Here is a 21,705-nt window from a genome sequence, read left to right on the forward strand (position 1 = left end):
TTTTAACTTCCTGGTTCCTTAAAACAATTGATAAAGATACAGCTTAGATAAAAACCAGCTGCAAAGATAAGTCCCGATAAAGAATCAGGCTTTATTTTAACTTTGCAGCCGTCTGTTATCTACATTACTGGCATTGAAGAATTTAGTCGCCATAAAGTTATGCTCCGGTTCTGAGGGTTAGGTTTCTGGTTCTCGTCATCTGGCAGAGGACGAGGGGCGAAAGAGGAGGAGGAGGAGGAGGAGGAGGAGAGGAGCCAAACGATGTCGAGCATGAGGTTTCAGGACTTTCCAGTTTTTGTCAGTCACCTGCGCTCACATACCGACGGAGACGCTCCGGGCGACTGAGAGCTGACGGAGCCAAAGAGAGACTGAGAATCAAAAGAAGGAGCGAGAGCTGCATGCAGAGGCCGGATGATTTGAATTACAGTGACTAGGAAATGTCCCCAAGTGGGACATGTTTCACAGAAAGCAAAACTAAAGAGTGCATTCGGGAGAGTCAATCATTTCCAAGCTTATCACCAGGAAGTTGCCCTCAGAGCGCCAACGAATAGTGAAACTCAAGTGAAATCTGGTAAACAGAGTGCCAGGTTAATGTTGAACATGTGTGAACAACAGTGTCCGCAGGACGCCATCACACGGAGGTCACATGATAGTTCCTGACCCAACAATTTTCGGGGACAAAGAGCATTATGGGAGGTCAGCGTGCAGAGCCTGCTGTTTATTATTCCATTCGAAAACCCCCATTGGAGCAGCATCACCGACATAAGCTGCCGGGTGTAAGTGTGGACTTGGATGCAACTGCTCCAGATTTAGAATCAGGCTAAAAGACAACCAATCTAAATTAGGAAAACAGCTGGAGATCATTTGTCTTGCTGGTGGACACTCTCGCCCGAAGTAACCTCACATTATTTGTGTGGTTCAGATGGAATGGACTGTATTTACATAGAGCTTTTCTGGTCTTATCCACCACTCAGAGCACTTTTCACTTCAAAGCCATATTTACTCATTCACACACATTCACACAACACCATTCACACACGGCTGCAGCTTCTGGTTTCTGTTTCAATCACGAGGGAAATGCATCTGCTTTTTCATTCATCTGCCCTCACATGGAAATAGCTGGACACCCAGAGTATCGCTGGTTGTGTTTTGTCTTGGTTCCACTCGTGTGGACAAGTCGTGTTCGGTGAATGGAAGACACCGGGAAGCCCCAGAGGCTAATTCACTGCTTGGGGGTCTTAGACTTGGGTTCAGTGCTCAGTGTGTTGCAGGCCGGAGGATTCTGGGAATTTAATCGATGTTTGGGCCTCCCTGGAGGAACGAGGCGTTCTGGGCGTGGGTTGAATTTGCGAAAATTAAAGTGAAGAAAAGACGAATTACAGACAAAAGCTTGACCAGAGGACGCACGACGCTGTAATGAAGCGATGTTTGGGTCATTGTGCTGCTGTGAGGTCCTTCAGATGTCTGTGGGTGGGCAGGCCCAGCTTGGGTGGGCAACTGTGTCTGTAAAAGGTTTTTTGTGAGAGGAGTGGATGAGCAGGAGTGACTCAAATGGGTGAGGAGTTTACAAGTGTTATTGTAGGGGCACGGAATGAAGCTGATCCCTGATGGGAAGTCTGATGGAATCTGAGGATTGAGTTGAAATATGCCGGAGAAGAGAAGCAGGAGTAAAAAATAAAAAGAATTAAATGCTGAGCAGAATATTCAACAACGTGTTTATATAAATAAATTAAAACCCCAGATGCCCTGACGTCACTCCTGCGTGTCACGTGCAGTCAACACTCCGTGTGTGTGTGCTCATGCTCGACTTCCTGCCTGTGACGCGGCAGGTGGCGGATGAGTAGTTGGTTTGTGTCACCGGCAACCACAGGAATACACTGTCGCCTTCTGGGAATTCTCTACACTCTCACTTCGAAAACACTTGGGAGTCCTCAGGCTGTGAATCTCTTCAGTGTTTGTCTCATTCCTGCTGCAAGACGTCTTACATCTGAAGTTTATTGTAGTGTCCTCATAAATATTGACTCACAGTGACCATGTGTGAACCCGGCGAGGCTTTATCAAATCGACAAGGTCAGACTTCATCATGATGACTTTAAAATGAGCTTTGAAATCATCACCACAGAACACAAACAGGTTTACTGACTGGAATATTAAAACACGACGGCGTGGGGTCAGAGCCAATTCCACCCTGACTAACAACCGCTCGCACCGACCTGCTCGAACCGCTGCACCACCGTGCCACCCTTCAGCACAAAGTGCCCTCCGACATTTACTGACTTCCCAATGACTGAGAATTCTCAGGCGAATGGATCCCACATTATTTTAAGAATTTAGGATTTTATTTGCAATGTGGTTCTTATTTCAACCGTCACTTGGAACAGTAAAGCTTCGCCTGGTGCCGGACTTGTTATACAAAGCCACACCATGTCCTAATCTCGCCCTTCACTTAACGCCAGGATTGTGCGTTTATGCAACGCGTTGAGAAACAAGCATCTGGTGCAACGTGTTGAACGCCTTCGATTTAATAAAATAAAAATGTAAAGAAAGACGCGCCCTCTATCCGGTGCTTGTGACTCTCAGTGTTTCTCTGTGTTTATGAACTTAAGAAGAGCCAGAGCCTGAGATCCTTTTTTTAACTTGGCAGCAAAACACAATCTTAGATTACGTCCAAGTAGTTCTTCTGTCTTTCTGTGCAAACAGGTACAGAGTGTTCTCAGAAGTCTTGGAATTGAGACGCTGAATTCAAGTCGACAGCCAACGGGTTCATCATTTACTTCTTTCAAAATGATGATTCATCGTGATGCAGATCTCAACATCTCGTCCAAAAGTCACATTTCCTCAAGAGCTGAAAGGTCAACGTTACAGTGCTGTAATCCAGCAACGTGCCAATGTCTGCTTTCTTAACCTCGCTCCGCTCCGACTCTTAACAGACGAACAGTCGACCAAAACACGACCACGTTATTCACCGGTCACGGTCGGAGGGGAAGCTTTAACCGGCCGCTCGACAGGTTCTTGATTTCGCCTCTTTTCCTTTCGGCAGCTGCACACGAAGCCAGGTCCGCGCTCAGCGGCTGATTCGCTGGTTCATGGATGACCTGCGATCGCACATGCAGCAGCTTTTAACGAGATCGTTTTTCTGAACACCGTGAAACTCAAAGCCAGAGGTTTGCTACAGTCTGGACACGTAGCGCAGAGGAAGTGGGACATCAGTGATAATGGTTCCGGAGTGTTCGTGATCTTTTAAAGCAATAACGACACGTCCCGATGGCTTTCATGAGAGGCCAAAACTGCAGTGTTTTTCACAGTCGATGAGACGGAGGGAGAGACGGAGGGACGGCCAACCTTAAGGTTTACTGAGGAGGCAGCCTCGGTGGAAGTGGGAAGAGAGGGGGGGGGGGGGGGGACGATGGAAAAGATAATTGGGGAAAAGATTTGAGGACAGAGAAGAAAAGAGTTCACTGGTTGTTTAATTGGTACAGAAATGAGAGCTGACAGAGAGAGAGAGAGGAGGGTCGAGTTACCGTGTTCGGAGTCAAAACGTTGATATCAGAGAGTGTGTGTGTGTGTGTGTGTGTGTGTGTGTGTGTGTGTGTGTGTGTGTGTGTGTGTGTGTGTGTGTGTGTGTGTCTGAGAGGGAAGAAAACATTGAACTAGACAGACTTTTTTTCAGTTGACACTAACAAGCCCTGATTTTTGTGCCAGGACTGAGATGTCGGCCCATTCCCAGGGTTAGATCATGTAAGACCAGCTCAGAACTTTCCATCCAATCAACTGCTGACTAAACAGATGACACACACACACACACACACACACACTCTGATATCAGTGTTTTGACTCCGAACACAGTAACTCGACCCTCCTCTCTCTCTCTGTCAGCTCATTTAAACACACCAAACTCTTAATTTAGGTCACTTCATTTTGTCTTTGTGTTTAGTATTTTCCCTTCACAATGGACAAAGTCTGCAGTTATATCTGTTATTCACCTTTTTATTAAAGGTTGGATAATACTCGTCCATGCTGCTGTCTCCAGCTCTCTCTGCTCTGCGGAGTTGAAAGTATTACACAACATAATCTTGGCCACTTTACTTGGTTCCATAACAGAAACCTAAAATGAGCCGCAAGCTATTGTGATGACGACTGAAATCAACAATTACTCTTGTTATCCATTAATCAGCTGATGTTGATCGTTTGTTCCGTGCGACGTCAGAAATGGAGAAAAATTAGCGTCACAAGTTCCTCGAGGCCAAACTGATGTCATTGTCGTGCTGACGAAACATTTATTTTTGTGCCGGTCGTCAAAACGACTGATCAGCTAATCATTGCAGCTCGACTGGTGATGTCATTTGTGGTTCATATCAAAAAGTGTTTCGTGTGGCCAATTAAGAGAAAATCTCAGGGCTGCTCAAGACAATTAGTGATAAAACTATTCACTGAAAACACTGAATGTGTCCAACTAATACCAACCAGGCGACTGACCAACCATCTAACCGACCAACCGACCAACCAACTAACCAACCAACCAACTGACCAACCAACCAACTGTCCAACCAACCGACCAACCATCTAACCAACCAACTGTCCAACCAACCGACCAACCATCTAACCAGCCATCTAACCAACCAACCAACCGACCAACCGACCAACTGTCCAACCAACCGACCAACCGACCAACCAACAGGTCGACCAACCAGCTGACTGTCCGACCAACCAGCTGACCGTCCGACCAACCAACCGACCAACCATCTAACCAACCAACTGTCCAACCAACCGACCAACCATCTAACCAACCAACCAACTGTCCAACCAACCAACCCACTGTCCAACCGACAAACCGTCCAACCAACATGTCGACCAACCAGCTGACTAACCCAAAAACTAACCAACTAACCAAACAGCCAAAGATCCAGCCACCAGACAAGCAACGGAGAGGGGTAATAACAGAACCACATGGATTCTAAATGAGGGAAGATGGAAAGATGAGAGGAGGTGAACTTCCTTCCTCCATCTGTTTACACTATACATTCTACATTAGTTTCCAGAGAGTTTTATTTACCTCAGCTAAGCATGGTTTTTTATTAGACCTTGTATGAGTGCAGATGCTCCAACATGGACTCCATTAGTCTGAAGTCTGTATAATTTAACAAGCCTAAAATAAATTGGAGAATCATCCACTGCCAGCAAACGTTTTCAGGTATATAAAAGACGAGGCTGATTTCTCGCTTTAGCTTTTTGGTCTTTTAATCTTTTTCTATAATCCCGAGGTCGTTGAACTGATATATGTTAAGCTTGGATCAGGCTGGTAGTTGTTATGAGCAGACACTGAATTTTTTCTGTCTCATTTTCATGCCACTTTTTTATTCACAGCCCCGTTTCTTCATTTTTACATTCAGCTGTCGCAACGATTGCAACGGGGCTAATTCTGACATGAGTCATTACACAACAAGAAAGACTCTGAGTGGAGCTCAAACTCGACCGAGGCCCAACAGTCCCCTTATGAATCCACATTTAAATTCACTAATGCACCAAATCACACACAGCACGTTATCCATCCTGTAGTTTTCGTGTAATTCAGCTAACTAACAAACAAACGCTTCTTTTGCACTGGTCCAAAAAAACTCTGTGAGGAAAATGTGAATTTGTAACTTCGAACACGATTGAGAAAAAAATACTTCGAATCTCAAAAACCTGCGTACACCTGCCAGTTCTGTTGTAAAAGACGAAAACATAACCTAAGGGTGGAGGCTAATAACTGGCATCAGCGCTTTAATAAAAAATATGAAAGATAACTTAGAAAAGTTAGCAGCACTGATATCAACATGGCACACGACTGCTTCACTGCCCTCGAGTCTTGAGAGAAGGACTTATCAGCACTTTATAACCACGTTGACTGAGCAAACAAAGTGATAACACACAGCATAGCACAGCTGTTGGCACACACGCACACACACACGCACACACACAGACACACACACACACACACACAGACACACACAGACACACACAGCTGGAGCCACATCCTAAAGAGCATTCCAACATGGGAACGCAAATATCCTGTTTTCACGTCTCAAGCTGTTAAATCAAGTTATGTGTGTGTCTGTGTGTGTGTGTGTGTGTGTGTGCTCGATCACATCACATCATCTTTAGCAGCAAACATCTCTACGTCTCTTTTCATCTTCTCATTTCCAACGGCTTACTTGACGTGCTTTGATAAACTTCCTCCTTAAATCTGCCTTCACGATTGTCAGAAAATCAAACCCGCGCCTGTGATGCTGTGATGTATCGTGATATGTGCAGGATCCAGCATTGACCCACTTTGAGCACGTTTCGGAGCTGGAGGCTTCAGCGTCACCTCCTCTCGTCTTCACGTCCGTCTCTTTCAACCCTGACACCTGCTCTCTCCTCTTTCCTGTGATCCCTGCCTTTCCTTTCATCCCGGTCCAAATGACCTGGCCACGAAAACACAGAGGAGAAAGGGAACAACTTTCTCCTCAGGAATTCTGGGTCTTCTATTGACCACGTGTGTGTTTGAAAATTTAAATCGGACGTTCTGCTCATAGTCAGGTTGATCGTTTGAAAGCGTGTTATTAAAGGTTCACAGGCTGTAACGTTCGATCACATTTAAAAGACCTCGGTTCGACAAAGTGCTTCACAAAGTAAACGGCACAACAAGAAACATCACGAGGTGTTTGAGGACCAGTGTCTGTTCACCTCCGATGAACTTTTACATTCACAGGAAAAAAAACACACTGGAAAATGTTGCTCCAAGTAGGTCCCATTTTTATTGCTTGTTTTCTTACTCTTGCACTCTTTTTTTTAAAAAACTCTTATAAACACCTCTATGCAACTTTAGAGTAAATACACACACACACACACACACACACACACACGTGCCAATTAACAGAGAATCATTTAACTTTAAGACACATGCTCATAAAAGTAAAAACTGTAACTTGATTCTCCAACGTGAACTACTACAACCACAACACGGAGGGACGGTGGGGGAGTGGGAGGTGAGAGAGAGAGAGAGAGAGAGAGAGAGGTGTGTGTGTTTTGGCGTTGGTGCCGGGTGCGTGAGGTTTATATTAGTCGCCTCAAATTAAATGTAAATATTTGCAGTAAAGGATTTGATTCTGCTCAAAACTGATGATGAATATGTGTGCACCTGCGTTTGTGTGCAGGAAAGATTTTAAAAAATGTAACCCCCATTACACACACCCAGAGACACCAGACCCCCTGTAACGCACACATGTTGCACTCACACACACACACACTCACACACACACACACACGTGTTGCTGTCCTTGTTAGGGCCTTAACTTTAACCTCAACCTTGCCCTTCTCCTATAAAACCTGCTCCAGTGCGAACGTCTGGGATAAATATGGAGCAGATTAATGTCCTCATGGTACAACATGTGGTTCCATACTGCTGCTATAGGAGGTTGCATCAGATGCGTCTGAGGCCACACAGGGAGGCTGCAGTGGAAACACCCGTGTGTGTGTGTGTGTGTGTGAGGGGGTGAAATTGTCAGATGTTAAAAAAGCTACTAACTCAATTTTCTACTCGATATTTTAGCCCGTGTGCAGTTCAGACACGCTCACGGCGACGCCTGCGACTTCTGCGATCGTGTTCAGCAGGTGTCGACGTGTTCCGCCCACTCCAAGTGTCACACGTCACTGGATTGTGTGGGCGCCTCGGGGGGTTTGCAGCGGTTTCGAAAGAAATCCTCTATCAGCGGATCAGTGAGTGTGAGCTGCAGGAAAGACGCAGTAACCACAGCAGCTGAGATTATTTAACACCAGCTCTAAAATCTAATCTGGCCTGTAAGACGTTAGTACCGACAAACCACAAATGGTTTGATTCTGGCACAGGGATGTTTTTTTAATGCAAAGAAAATAAATATATGAACATTTATGTGGGACCTTTATGTTTGAGATCTGTTTTCCTGAAACCTGTAGAGCTGTAACCTTTGACCTACTGCAGCTTAACCACTTACACATAGAAACTGAACAACCTGAGCCCACAACAACACCGGAGGTCTAAATAACAATGATGATAAACTTTATATCAAACTTTTCATTGCATCAAATTATGCAACGCAGCTCAAAGTGCAACAGAACAGAAGCTTGAAAACAGAACATGTTGACAAAAGATGACATAAAGACGTACAACATGACGACTTGACATCATGACGACAACACAGACACAGACAGTGGGGATTTCTAGTGGACCACACACTTCTACACACTCCCAGCATTTTTTCTGTGTGATAAGACCACACACACACACACACAGCGGGTGTATTGCATGTAAGGGTGAGTAATAGCCTCAGTGAACCCAAACAATAATAAAGTTGACCAGTTGAAGTCTGAGGAATGGAATGTCAATCACACACAAACACAGATAACACACAAGAAACCTATCGCACAAAACCACACAAAAGACTCAAGAGCCTGAAAATAACAGCTGCACACACACACACACACACACACACAGTTTGGTATAAATAAATACAGTCACAAGTTAATATAAAACATGAGGAAATTAGTTTTGAATGCAAAACATAATTAAAGTTTCCTCATGATAAACACGGCCGACGTCGTTTTATCGTCATTCAAACCACTGAAAAGATCTCAGATGTTCAGACAAACCACTTATTTAACATACAGAGAACATATTTAATACAATGTTCGGTTTATAAAATCCTCCTGTGAGAAACTTCCTTTACTTCTGATTTGAGCCTTTCACAGAAAATATCTGCATCTGCGTTCGTTTGCTCGTATGAAGACTTTTATTTCAGAGAGAAACGCTCCAACTAATAAGTATTTTCATTATCTCCAAAGCTGCTTAATCTGTTGGTTCTCAGAACGTCTGGGGAGTAAAACAACCCATCGCAGCTTCCTAAACACTGAGGTAACGTCTCCATATTTCCTTTAGTATATTTGTGTGACATGCGTCATTCAGCAACAGCACAATGTAAAAAAACAACAGAGGACCAGGGAGACTGGGATCTTCTGCATTTATGTGTGTGTGCGAATGCCGCAGCTCTGAGGCAACGCTGGAGCATTCCTCATTATACGACGCTCATTGTTCCCGGTATCTTTTGTCTTAGCCGAGCTGGCATGGCCTGTAGCTCCACTGCGATTCAAAGAGGAGCCTGTTTCCAGATTAAAAATAGCCGCCCCTCGCTGCATGAGAACCAGGGAATCCCCCACATGCACAGACACGGCTCCATGGATTTCATTTCTCCTCAGCGCGGGATCGTCCCTAAACTGTTCCTCGTGGAGACAAAAACCCAAGTCCTCCCATCATTCGAGTTACACAATAGCCTTTTATTCTATTAATAAAAGTCCACATCCATTTTCCGACTCGTCAATAAATGTCTGAATCATTTTTAACACTTTTCTGCAGACGAGTTTTCTGACGCACGGCCTCCGCTCCGGTGCCAGGAAGTGGATTGGAAACAGGAGCAGTCAGAGTCTGAGAGATTTACCGATAGATATTCTCATGTCATGACAAGGAGGCAGAGACGGGTCAAACGTTCAAGTGTTTACACGACGTTGACTGAAGGTCGGACTTATCAAACGTTTGCTGGAGGTTTACGGCTTCAAACTAGTTGATGCTGTCAACTTTGACAACCCCAAATCCTCTTGACCGCCCCCTGGTGGCCCGGCTGCAGTGCACGTCATAAACCCATAAAATGCTCGATAATCACCATATTCACCACATAGACTGTTCATGAAGATGGATGACATGACAGCCCCCCTAGTGGTTGGCTGCAATACAGGTCATCAATCCACCTCCTCCATGTTAGCGAAGGGCTTGTCTCACAGGAAACTGTGTCACTACAGATTTGTCCGTCACACAGAGCGGCAGCTTCCTTCACTTTGTATAAAAACCAACAGAAAACGCCTGAAATATAAATCGTGCAACACCTGTTTCGAATGAAAGCGAGCTGCCAAAGCATTGAGACGACATCAGATATCATTTCCCTCCTTCCTCCTTCCCACGAGGAGCTGCAGAGAAAAACGTACCATCTTATGTCTCGCTGATGAAATGTGGCGTGGTGAGATGTGCTCAGGGTTTTGTGTTTCAGGATAAAGTTATCCCCGGTTCAGGTGCGGGACACGTGTGCGTAGCGGAGGTCCTCAAACAGGCGTGACCGCTTCGACGGCGAGCATCCGCCACTGAGGGGAGAGCTCGAGACATTTCACGTCTTCTTACAGACGCTTTGCTCTCATGCGGAGATGAAAAGCTCCAACACTAAACCCAGTTTCCTCTCTCTGTCTGTGCCGGGGCACCATTACAGGTTAAATGCACCTCCTGCTGGGAATCGTACTTCACCAGGGTCGTACATCAGTTCCAGCTTCATCCCTGCAGATTTTTCATATGAGCAATATTAACCTTAACCACGTAGAGGACACGTATACTGTGCTGTGTGTGTGTGTGTGTGTGTAGAGAGGACAGATGTAAACACCAGTTCGGAGCTTCTGGTTTCTGTTTCTGGTTGAAATTGGTCTTGACCAATCAGGTTTGAGCAGGCCGTGGTTGCCCGCAGGTAAACAGTCCACATGGAGAGCAATGTTTCTTTAATTTATCTGCCTTCATGTGCAGACAGCTGTTATTAGAGATGATTAGAGATTAGCCAAAATAAAGTGTAACACACACCAAAACACCAGACCCCCAGAAGTTGAGGGCAGAGTCACACATGGGGCCGATGGAGCGTAACTCATGAAGGACAGGACGATGCAGATAATGATCAAGATAATTGTCACATTATTATTATTGCTTTTCAGTTTGAAGACTGATTTCAGCTCCTGATTGAAGTTTGTGGTCGATAATCAAATATATGACGATATAGTCAAAAGAGGTGTGTCGATATTTATTGGACTTTTTTTGCTCTTGATGAGAATCGTGATAATTATTCACGTGCTTTACTCTCGTGTTTCCTTCCTCCCCACACGCACCACTAACAACACATCTGAGGACTGTGGCTTTGAAAGCAATGGGCTCACATGTCACCAGGTACTTTTCTGCTCCAGGAACAACTTCTCTTGTGTTTCTGAAGAGCAGCAGATTTAACTTCGAGGACAAACAGCCCTGTCAGTGTCCACGTTCATTTCAGTGAAACCTCTGTCGCTGCAGAAACTCTGACTTAGGATCTAAAATAAAAAAATATGACTCTCTTTCTTAAAAATGCATTTGTGAGGTGAGAGGTTGGATTCATTTGTGCTAACTGATTATTCCAGAGGATATAAATGTCTCCAATCAACCCACAGGGGACATCCCACCTCCATCGCTGCACCTCTGCACACATCTGTAACCTACTTAAGGCGCAATCCTGCTCGACAGATTGTGACCCCTTTCTGCCGATACGCAAATGGCTCCAACATGTTCCCCTTTACGCACGAAATTTAACCCCTTTACTTCGATAAAGCGCTGCTGGACGGACAGCTGCTGATTCCCCCTCATGCCCCGATTACTTTTTACACTCCGGGTCGCATTGTTCCAACAGGTCGGAGAGCGGAGGCGAATACAGCTGCGCCACAAATGAATTACTCCCCCAAACAAGAGCTCCACTGAGAAACGCAAGAGACGCTTCCTGCAAACGGGGAACGATTGTGCGTAAATGTGTCTTTCCCTTAGTTTGGTACTGTTGTGTATGTAACCTTCAACTCTGGGCTGGAACTCGGGGTGTTTGGTGCCAGTTCTGTGCGTAAAAGCGAACTTCTCCAAGCAAAACGCGACAGAACCCCTCCTCAAAGGCGCACACGTGCCCAAAGCGAGTGTGAAGCTGCTCTTACCTCCGATATGGACATGTTCAGGTAGACAAAGAGCCCGGTGGTGGAGGCAATTTGCAGGACCACCACCACAATCACCACCATCGCCACCCACATCTTGGACGGCGCCTCCTTGCGCCCCGGCCCCCTCGGCCCGGCGGCCGGCACCATCATGTAGGTGGTGGACTCGCTGCTCACCGATCTGAAATAATCCTGCTGCTGCTGTGCGCTCGGAGTGGCCATGGCATTCCCGACGCATGAGTGGAGACCAGAGAACCGACTGCGCTGGAACAACGAGGGGCCAAAGCACGAGCCTTCCGCGGAGCTGAGCGACCGACCGACTGGCGAGCTGGGGTTAGATCCCCATGCGTCCGCGGCCGCGGGAGCTTTGCATTCGCAGCAGGAGAAGGAGTCAAAGTTGGGACGCGTCCATGTCCGAGGAGCGCTCAGCTGCTGGAGGAGCTGGTGGAGGAGGCAGCGATGGACTGAGGGGCTGCAGGAGAGAGAGGAGCTGCATAGAGGGGCAGGGTTACCCTATTCATCACCCTGGAGCTGTGGAGGAATGCTCTCTCTCTCTCTCTCTCTCTCTCTCTCTCTCTCTCTCATACACACAAGCACACACACCTTCAGGGGCCGATTATACTTCAGCTGGGGCCAGTGCCCCCCTGCATCCGCCCCTGGATCCGCCCCTAACCCTGGAGTTCTGTCTTCTCCTCAGTTTCATTTTCACAACGATCTTATATCTCCAGCACTTCACCGGTTTTTAAATCCTAACTTTGGACACATTTCTCTCTCTCTCTCTATCTTGTTTCTAATATTTTATTTTTTTGTTTTGTTTGGATGAGTGCTTCAGAAATAAAGTCTTACTTCTATTTTTCATTAATAAATTGCATGTGAACAGTTGCATTTTAATATTTTGCCATCATATCCTACAGAGTGCGTCAGGATATTTCTCTTCTTCTGTGTTTGTTGAAGCCACTGTGAGGTTTTACTAAACTCTAACAACAGAGGGCGCTGTCTCTCTGTCTGTTGAGTTTTCAATAGATTGAAGAAGAGTTTAAATATCAATCAACTAAAATTTGATCAACAGCAGATTAATTGATAATGAGAATAATATGAGATGTGTCTTTATTTTTTTGTTTTTATCACACATAAATTGTGTGTGTGTGTGTGTGTGTGTGTGTGTGTGTGTGTGTGTGTGTATGTATGTGGTCTAATTCAAAGCTTTTCACTGTTTGAGAACAAATATTTGCTCAACAGATTAAATATTTAAACTTCGGTTTCCAAAACCACGACAGAGTTGCAGTCGGGCCCCTGACTGAGGAGACGAGTGCTCACGAGGTGACGTCCCATTTATCATGAGGGTCACGGAGGAGGTGGAGCCCACCGGGTAGCTGACAACACACGTTTGCGTTCTCACAAGCGGCTCCTCCGCAAGATTTCAGGAGAACATCCAGACTTCAGCTCTGACAGCAGCGATGGAGACAAACAACCAATCACACGCTTCGGGGATGTTGTGTCAGAACCTTCGTGCAGTGAGTTTCTGCAACTGAGAAAGCAAAGACAAGCCAGAGTGAAAAAGCTCTTGCATCATTTCATCTAAACAACCAGAAAAAAAGGTTTTAAAGGAAGAGGACGGGCTGAAGCTTTGTTTAGACTTCGTCTGTAAACAACGGCCTTTCCTTTGTTTCCTTTCCTCAGTTACCATAAACAGCTGGAAAGCCGTGCACGTATGCCCAGTGTCAGAGCTGTTTATCAGGGATGGGAGGCAGATGAGCTTGTGCTGGTGCCGGTCCAACATCTCTGCACCGTCAGACGCCCACAAGACTACCCCCCCCCCCTCGAGACTCAGAAGAAGCAGTGATTCTCTGGACCAGGTTCAAACAGAAAGACCAGAAAAAGAGTCCAATGCTTCTTCTACAGTGAAACTACTCTTTTCTGTTTCCATCTTGTTCGAGGTGACACTTCTCTCGAGTGAAACTTAATCTGAGGGCTCGTCCTGTTCTCAAGGCCCCTGGACCTTGGAGGCTTTGAATGGTTTTTGATTTGTGAAAGTTGGATCTGGATCCCAACTGCAGGTGGGGACCAGAAAAATGTTCCCAAGTCAAGTTCCCGACGGTGTGGTCCCAGCGGCACCAGATGTGAAAGCCATTTGCTCAGATGACTCGATGTGCCCGCGCGCTCTCGGTTCAAACCTCGGTGGCCACACAGGGAACGTTCTGCAGGTGAGCCGGGATAAAAGTGGGACTGTAAGAAACATCAAAACCCACATGGTTAAAATCCACAGCGTTAAAATTATACGAGAGGTGAAAGAAGAGTCAGACACGTCACGTCTACAAAACTGATGATTGATTCGACAGTTTTTTGTGTTTGAAGGCGTGTCCTCGTGGCCACAACCGAGGACGGTGCCCGTGTCTCGGTGATATTTAACCAACGCGAGGTCATGCATGCGTCACACCCACCAAAACCATTTGCAGGACAATACTCTGCAGCTGCCTCTCGTCAAACGTTTGCTCGTGCATGAATCCCTGAGCCCAGAGAGATTTGGAAAAGATTAACCGATTCTGTGTGGCACCACTGTGACTGACTCGCTGTAAAATTTGTTTTAAATTGTTATTTTCGTCAAATCACTCGTGGTGATTTTTCCAGCCTGAGTTTGAAAAAGCTTCCAGGTTCTTCTGACGTTCACCACAGACAATGAAAGGCCTCCAGGAAAGAGAGGCCAAAGCCTGGCAGGGACGTTTTCTTCTTTTAATGTGGAACCTCCATCTGAAGGCAGCCACCAGGGGGCAGTTCATCTCTGCGGTGAACTAATTATTGAACATGTTGGCATGCTAACGTTTAGCTCAGTGACAACAGACACTAACAAGGCGTAAAGTCTCTTTGTAAAACACAAGCAAAGTATTAACGAGTTATTTCGTACTACTCCTATGAACACTAATAAAATTACTACATGTTGGTTCAGGTTGACTCTATGACTCGTTTGCTCCATAACAACATTTAATCATTGTCCTGTGTGATCAGTTACAAAAATAAAACGGCCGAGCCATCTTTCTCCAACGTGCTGATCCCGTCTCACTAAGATTTACGTCCTCAGAGCCGGTAGCCAATGCTGCCCCCATAAAATAGAGTGATAGGTGCACTCAGCAGTCTCGAAGTGCTGTTCAACACTAAAAGCGAAGATGGATCGGTATCACACCTGAGACAAATGGTTTTTCCAAAGATGTGTTTTTCGGTTCTTTTATTTTGTAAGGGAAAATTCACCTGAGCACACACGTGTCTTTTAGAGACACCTCACCATCAGAACTGGAAACACGGCTCCGAACAGTTGCCGACTTGGCAGAACTTTCTCAGACCGACTTCTTCGACCTCAAAGCTTCGGCTGCCTGAGATCAGAACAACACCGTGCTCTACAAAGATGTGAAAACACTCAGGAGTTCAGTGACAATCACTCTAATCTGACCCGACACTCGCTGGACCGTCCGAGAACCTGAATCCAAGTCATCTGGAAGAGAAAATGGAAGCGAATGCTGCAAATTATGTCGGATGTTTTAACCCGGGACTGATGGGAATCCGTGTCCACATAAAAGCGCACATCCACATGGACGAGCTGTGGGATCCTGGCACCGCGCTGAGGTGCCGTCAAACGAGATCGAGTGGAGTGTTGGTGAAATCCAGCTGCGGGAAAATGTACCATCGGGGGCAAACGGAGGAAACTTGCCAAAACTTCAGTGAAGCAAAGTCAAAGTGAATCCCTGCTATGGAAATATGTCTCTCTTACTGGTATTTAACAATGAAAAGAACTAAACGGTGCTCTACATCAGAGGGAGGAATTAATCGGGTTCACCTCCTCTAGTTCTGACAAACAGGATCAAGACCTCTTCTATTTATTTACTAGGACAGTGTGTAGCTGTATCATCGGTTCACCTCTCGTTCTGGCAGCCGGCCGCCACCTGACAACACAGAAAGCATTTTTCCAGATGTGTGTGTGTGTGTGTGTGTGTGTGTGTGCGTCCCCTCTGACACCACAGCTGTCCGCCCAGCCCTGCAGCTTCTCCGTGTGCACGTGTCTCGGTGTGTATGTGTGGGACTGTGTTAGTCAGTCCCGTGGGTGAGGAGACATAATGGCGATCAGCGCTGGGAGTTCTGGGAGTTTAAGTGTTCAGACTCAGCATTCCATTTTATATGATGTATCACAACCGGGGGACGACCACGCACTCTGCAGCCCGGTCAACATGTGCGTGTTGTGCCGAGTCTGTGGCCCAAATAAACGGCAAAGGTCAGATAGCGTCACACTACTTATAAAATAACAAACTTATCAGAAGCGTGAGCGTGATAAGAACGACCTTAAACTTCAGAAACCATCTGTACGCGTGCACCTTTGACTTCTCAGCTTGGTTCAAGTCCCACACACTAACATGGAGGAGGCTGGGTTTTATGGCCTATACTGCAGCCAGCCAACAGGGGGCAATCAAGATGATTTGGCTTTCACTATAACACGCACACGATGAAATAACTTGAATCTGTGTCTGATCTAAATGGACCTGTTATGATTCAAGGCGTGTTGTTTTTCCCTCTGTTTGCTCATGACCTCGATTTCTGACCCATTTTCCTCCAAACCTGAGACGTGTGTGTGCTTGTGCAGGAGTTTTTCTTTTTTAATGAGTGACTGACAAACTGATGACTGGGCAGAACAACAGAACGCTCTCTGAAGCTTTGCTCTCACTGCACTTGTCTTTCTTTGACTGTGTTCAAAAAGCCGCAGATTAAAAGAAAAGAAAACTTTGTGTTTCTTCGCAGGTTCACGTCCCCGGGCGATGAAACACCGGGGGATCCCTCCTCTTCTTCTTCTTCCTCAGAAACTCAGTGAGTATGAAAATAAGTTTTTCTTCCAACGAATTCAAACCAAAAGCCAAATATTCAGCCTCGTCCAGGCGTGAACGGATCACTCTGCAACTCCCCACCCCCGCACTGCATTATACTGTGGCGTAACGCACCATTTACTGAGAGGGAAAAACAAACTCATCAAACTTCTACCGAGCAAATTCTTCTGTTGTTGTAGTTGGACTTTAGAGAACTTTATGTTATTGTGATAGTTTTTATTTATTCTAGTGATAAAGTCTAAAGACTTAATTTAATTTAATTTAATTGTATGTTAGAATCATTTCAGCATTCCACATTGTGTATTTTGTTGTGCAGCTTGGTTTGAGAAAGTTTTATTATAGAAATATAAATATATATTAGATTCATATTTAATTAATGCAAAACATTATCTTCTTAATGTAAAACTCAATTAACTCAAATTAAGTGTCAGCTGTATAAGTAGGTTAACCTTGCTCTTGTGCTGCCATCTAAAGGACATGTGTGGTAACTACTGCTGGAACCTTGTCAAAATTGCAAGTTGTTAATTTTCTTGATTTAAAATCTTGATCTGAACTTTTTTTTAGGAATCAATTAAGTGAGAAACATCAACTTTAGAGGAGGGAACAACAAATAATGAACAATAACATCACAAGTGTCTGTGTTTCTCTCACTTTGCTTTTCTGTTTTGTTTTTCTTGGACTCTTTTATTTATTTATCACGTCTGTCAAGAGGTTATGTTTTCACCCCCCTGTCCATTTCTTGGTTTGTGTGTGAACGAGATTACACAAAAGCCACAGGACGGATTTCCACAGAACTCAGGGAGTTGACCCACGATTTGTTTCTCTTTGTTTTAGAGTTTGGCTTTTTATTTTTTTATTTTTTTATGTTTTCTCTGGGAATAATTTGTGGATCTTGATTTTTAGAGACATATTTAGAGGATTTTAATAAGTGTGTGAGATGTGGTGCAGCTTGTTTGAATTTAAAGGGACCATTGGGCCCTGGGGTCATTCTAGTTTGTGTTGTTTTTGTCGTTATTATTATTATTATCATTATTTGTTCACCAAACTGCGTTTACAGGGAAAGGAAATGGATTTGAAATGACTTAAAACGTGAAAACAGCATTAAACCGAAAGGTGAAATGTGCGTGAGCCATATTTAATTCTCTTGTGTAAGTCAGTCAACAGAAATATGATCACATGAATTCCGTTAAACTCTAGACGGACATTACAGCTTCATCCAGTGACGAGGTGATGATGGTTTCAGCCAGTTGCTGGGCCAGTCGATGAAGTTCTCCATCATCTGCTATCTGCTCTCTGCTTCCGGCCCTGAAGACCCAGTCTATGACGTCGCATGAAAGAGCCTCAGCGAAATCCTCCATCTTGGCTCCTGCTTCAAACCAGTCTCTCACCAAGTCACCTGCAGACAGCGAGTTCATCAGATGCTCCATGAGCTCCACCCGGGGGTTGTCGGCGATAGGGCAGACATCGTCCCCTTTCTCCTTCGGGGTTGTCGGAGGAGGCGAGGGCAGGAAAACCTTCGCCAGGCCGCCTTTCAGCTTCCGGGCGAAGCTGTCTCGGCTCCTCTCCAGCTCGGGGAGGAGGGGGGTGGTCGGAGGGGCGTCGGGGTAGTCGAGGGATCCCATGACGGGGAGAGCTGGGTGGTAGTGAGGGGTGTCTTTGAACGTGTGGAGTTCTTTAACTGGATCTATCTCTGTGTCCATGTTCACAAAGTCTCCATCTGAGAAAGACAATTTTTCAGCCTGATCGTCATCCATCGTTACGCCGGCTGATCCCGAACTCTGGAAACCTTGAAGTTTACAACCAGCGCACACTTCCCTCAGAGCATCCTCAACCACCGCGGACGCTAACACCTCACCCAACGTCTCCTGGTCTTGATTAGCACTGATCACCTCAGGTTCCACCATCTCCCGTTGGCTTATAGACGGCTGGATTATGTTCTCTGCCATGTTTTGAGCAAACCTCTCAAGGGCCTCAGTCTTCGGGGGGGTTCTCCTGAGGCCTGCAGGAATGCCACGGGTTTCCAGATTGGGCTCCGGCACCCTTGAATCCGATGTCGCTGCCTGCATCTGATCCTGTGTGGGGAAAAAGCAAAGATCTTGGTTAAAGGAAAGGAAATACCCCTTTTTTCCTGGACCCTCTTGTTCTGCAAGAAGAATGTGGTGAGGGCCAGTACAAGGTCCAAAAAGGGTTTGAATCTCTGCCTCGTTCCTATAATTAATTCATCTTTGTATTTTTATTGGAACTTTTCTTGCCAACATGTTCGGTGAAAGCCAGACAGGACGCACAGTAAATATTTCCCCTAAATGGTGCAGCAGTTTCCTTTCCTCTCTGCTCCCACATTCCTTGCCTGTTTCAGATTTGAGAAGAAAAAGATAAGCTAACAACTGACGGGGAGTTGTATGTTTTAAGAAGTAAAGTGTACTCATGTAAAAAACAGAGAACGAAAACATGGCGGTGGGGGTGGGAGAGGCAGAAAGTCCCCTGTGCAGCCTCCGATGGAAAGTAAGATTGAGGCCTCTGACCACAGCCTGTCACCATATGAGCTGTCAGGCAGCCAGGATGTGACAAGCAGGAAGTTCAGCTCGGCATTCGATTAGCAAAGAAAAGCACCAGGCCTCGCCGCAGCCGCTCGCTCTGTGCACATCTGCGTCTGGATGTACGTTCTGTTTCATGAATATTGCGTCAATTTGCCAAATCAGAGCTGGAACGAACCAAATACGCAATGAAACATATTGTGCGGATGCATGCAACAAGAAGTGAGACATCTGCCTCTATTTTCAATACAGCTATGGACACATGGATGTTTGAAAGGTTCTGTTCCACAAGGTCTTGGTTGGTTTTCACATCTAATGAAATGCTAACCCTGCAAGTGTGTCAGTGAAAACATTTATTAATGGGAAGTAAAATGGAAACGCATGCATCCGTCTCCAGGGCACGGATCCACAAAGCCGTATTGATATGTTTTCCTTTTGTTTTTCGTCAGTCACACAAATGAAGTCCAGACCGTCTGAGTATTCTGCTGCAGGATTCATGAAAGTCAAGTTTTTTTTTTGAATAAGTTCTTCTGTATCTAATGTTCAAGGAATATTTTACACCTCTCTGATGGGATTGGTATCATGGAATACAAAGACCACACACAAAACCACAACAAACTATTTGTAGCTCTCTAAGTTTTTGGAGCTAAATAAGTGAAAATACAGATAATTTTAAAACCAACGAAGTACAAGTACGTGCAAGTATTTCTCAAAAGATTGATTTAATCTTTTAAGATAAAAAGGGTAAACCTCAAAACATTTTATTTGCATGTTTGAGATAGATTGCTGAGTCACGAATCGGTCATGGTCGTAACTTATTCACTTGTCCGCTTAACATTTAGCAAGCTTCCTTATCTCCGTGGATTGCGCGGCGAACTTCTATTACAGTCGCTACAAACACTATCGTATTATTACAGAGGAATTCGTTGAATCCTTCCGTGGAGTTTTGTTGCAATCAAAAGAAAATGCTTAGATTTTTATCCTCCAACAGTAAATCTTATTGATGTGAGACATAAATACGATAACAATCTAATCTCCGAGCTGCATCTGCGTGCAGCCAAAGCAAACAACCCTTTCTGCGTCCCCAGGGGAAACTGTGATGGAGTCTCCCGAGATGTGCGTGGGATGTGTCGCACCTTTATCCTGTCATAGCTCACCGGGCGGACCGCAGCCCCATGTTCAAAATGAACGGAGCCCAGTGAGGAGATGGAGAACACGGCACAGATGTGGAACAAATTACAGCTAAGACAAAGAATGTATTCTCTTGGCAATCTGACTTGGACATCCTGATGGGCAGAGGAATGTTTATGAGGATGCTACTTTATTCGATAAGACCCCCACTTCATCTGCAGGCTCTGCTCACTGACCTGCACAGAGGCCACTGCAGAGTCCCGTTGGAAACGCACTGCCTCCGTTTGACCCTGCGTAAAGAAACCTCTCACCACGTGAGACCCACCGAGTGACAAATCCAACGAGAAGAAATCTGCAAATGGACCATTTGAGGTTTTAGAATCTGTCTGATAAATCACCAAAAACATTTCCCAATGCATCATCTCCTGTCTTTTCTATCGCAAGAGATTATTTAATCTTTGTTTGCCTGAGAGAAACCAGACAGGTCCGAGATTTAAAACCACAAAAGCAGTGAAAGCAAGTGCGTAAAAGGGCAACTCCTGATTTATTGCCATACCTGGCACGACTCAGAAGGAATCTTCAGAGGTAGCTGGACGAGATTTGAGCCAAAAGTTCCAAAAAATGTGGCGTAAAATATGAAGAAAAGATGGAGAAAAATATCAGACAGGTGCAGCTGTGGTAGACCAACGTTCCAGTTTTTATCAGGGTGACGCTTCGCTGTTTGGAGTCTTCACTTCACATGAGTTAATGCGGAAATGAGTTCGACAAATGAGTTCGCAAATCCCCCTCACTTCCTCTCAGCGTGTGTGTGTGTGTGTGTGTGTGTGTGTGTGTCTCAATTTCATCAATCTACCACATTGACAAGAAGAGGAAATGACACATGCACAGACGCTGTTCAAAGTTAATTTGAAATTAATAGAAATTGGTTCTGCATGAAGCGAAACAGATGAAGACATATGAAGGATAAGAGGAGGAGGAGGAGGAGGAGGAGATAAATGGCAGAGGAGGTGAAGAAGGTATTTTTATGTTTTTTTTCCACTTTGCTGCACAGCAACAGACGGATGAACAGACACTTTGCTTACAGTGATTAAAGTACTAATACCACACTGTAATAATCCTTCTACTGCCGTAAATATAAAGTCCTCCGGTTATCGAAAATGATGTTTCATCAACAGTGAGTAAATATAAAAGTTTAAAACTTCACATGCAGCCCCTCGGGAACATGTCTGGAGCTCGGTGCACGTCTGAAAGCTGCTTTAATGTAAAATGGCACGAAAGGACAATAAACTGTTTCTGATCTGCAGCACTTGAGTAAAATAACTGGTTATAGACGGTCCAACAAAAGGATCCGTTGTGTTTCTGTGAATCATTATTTCCTT

At 45.2% G+C, this 21,705-nt stretch overlaps 2 protein-coding genes and 1 long non-coding RNA gene across 3 annotated transcripts in view; 1 reads left to right on the forward strand and 2 right to left on the reverse strand.

Annotated features, from left to right (window-relative positions):
- Window positions 1–12,989, reverse strand: part of tnfsf10l (TNF superfamily member 10, like) — a 48,172-nt gene extending 35,183 nt beyond the window's left edge. Inside the window, exon 1 of the mRNA XM_069519161.1 lies at window positions 11,803–12,989. Coding sequence (XP_069375262.1) covers window positions 11,803–12,021 — 219 coding nt within the window. The 5' untranslated portion in view covers window positions 12,022–12,989. The remainder of the gene's footprint in view (window positions 1–11,802) is intronic.
- The window catches only part of LOC138406593 (uncharacterized), a 50,292-nt gene extending 32,361 nt beyond the window's left edge, over window positions 1–17,931 (forward strand). Inside the window, exons 2-3 of the long non-coding RNA XR_011239992.1 lie at window positions 16,579–16,644; window positions 17,859–17,931. This is a non-coding gene — a long non-coding RNA (uncharacterized lncRNA). The remainder of the gene's footprint in view (window positions 1–16,578; window positions 16,645–17,858) is intronic.
- LOC109640810 (A-kinase anchor protein 11) lies at window positions 17,781–20,870 on the reverse strand. Its single transcript, XM_069519160.1, has 2 exons — window positions 20,563–20,870; window positions 17,781–18,733 (listed from the first exon to the last, which is right to left on the reverse strand). Exons 1-2 carry the CDS (start codon window positions 20,746–20,748, stop codon window positions 17,855–17,857), a joined length of 1,065 nt encoding a protein of 354 aa, XP_069375261.1. The 5' UTR covers window positions 20,749–20,870; the 3' UTR covers window positions 17,781–17,854.
- Window positions 20,871–21,705: the final 835 nt, after the last annotated feature.

This window comes from Paralichthys olivaceus, chromosome 22, assembly GCF_024713975.1.
Source record: "Paralichthys olivaceus isolate ysfri-2021 chromosome 22, ASM2471397v2, whole genome shotgun sequence".
NCBI lineage: Eukaryota > Metazoa > Chordata > Actinopteri > Pleuronectiformes > Paralichthyidae > Paralichthys > Paralichthys olivaceus.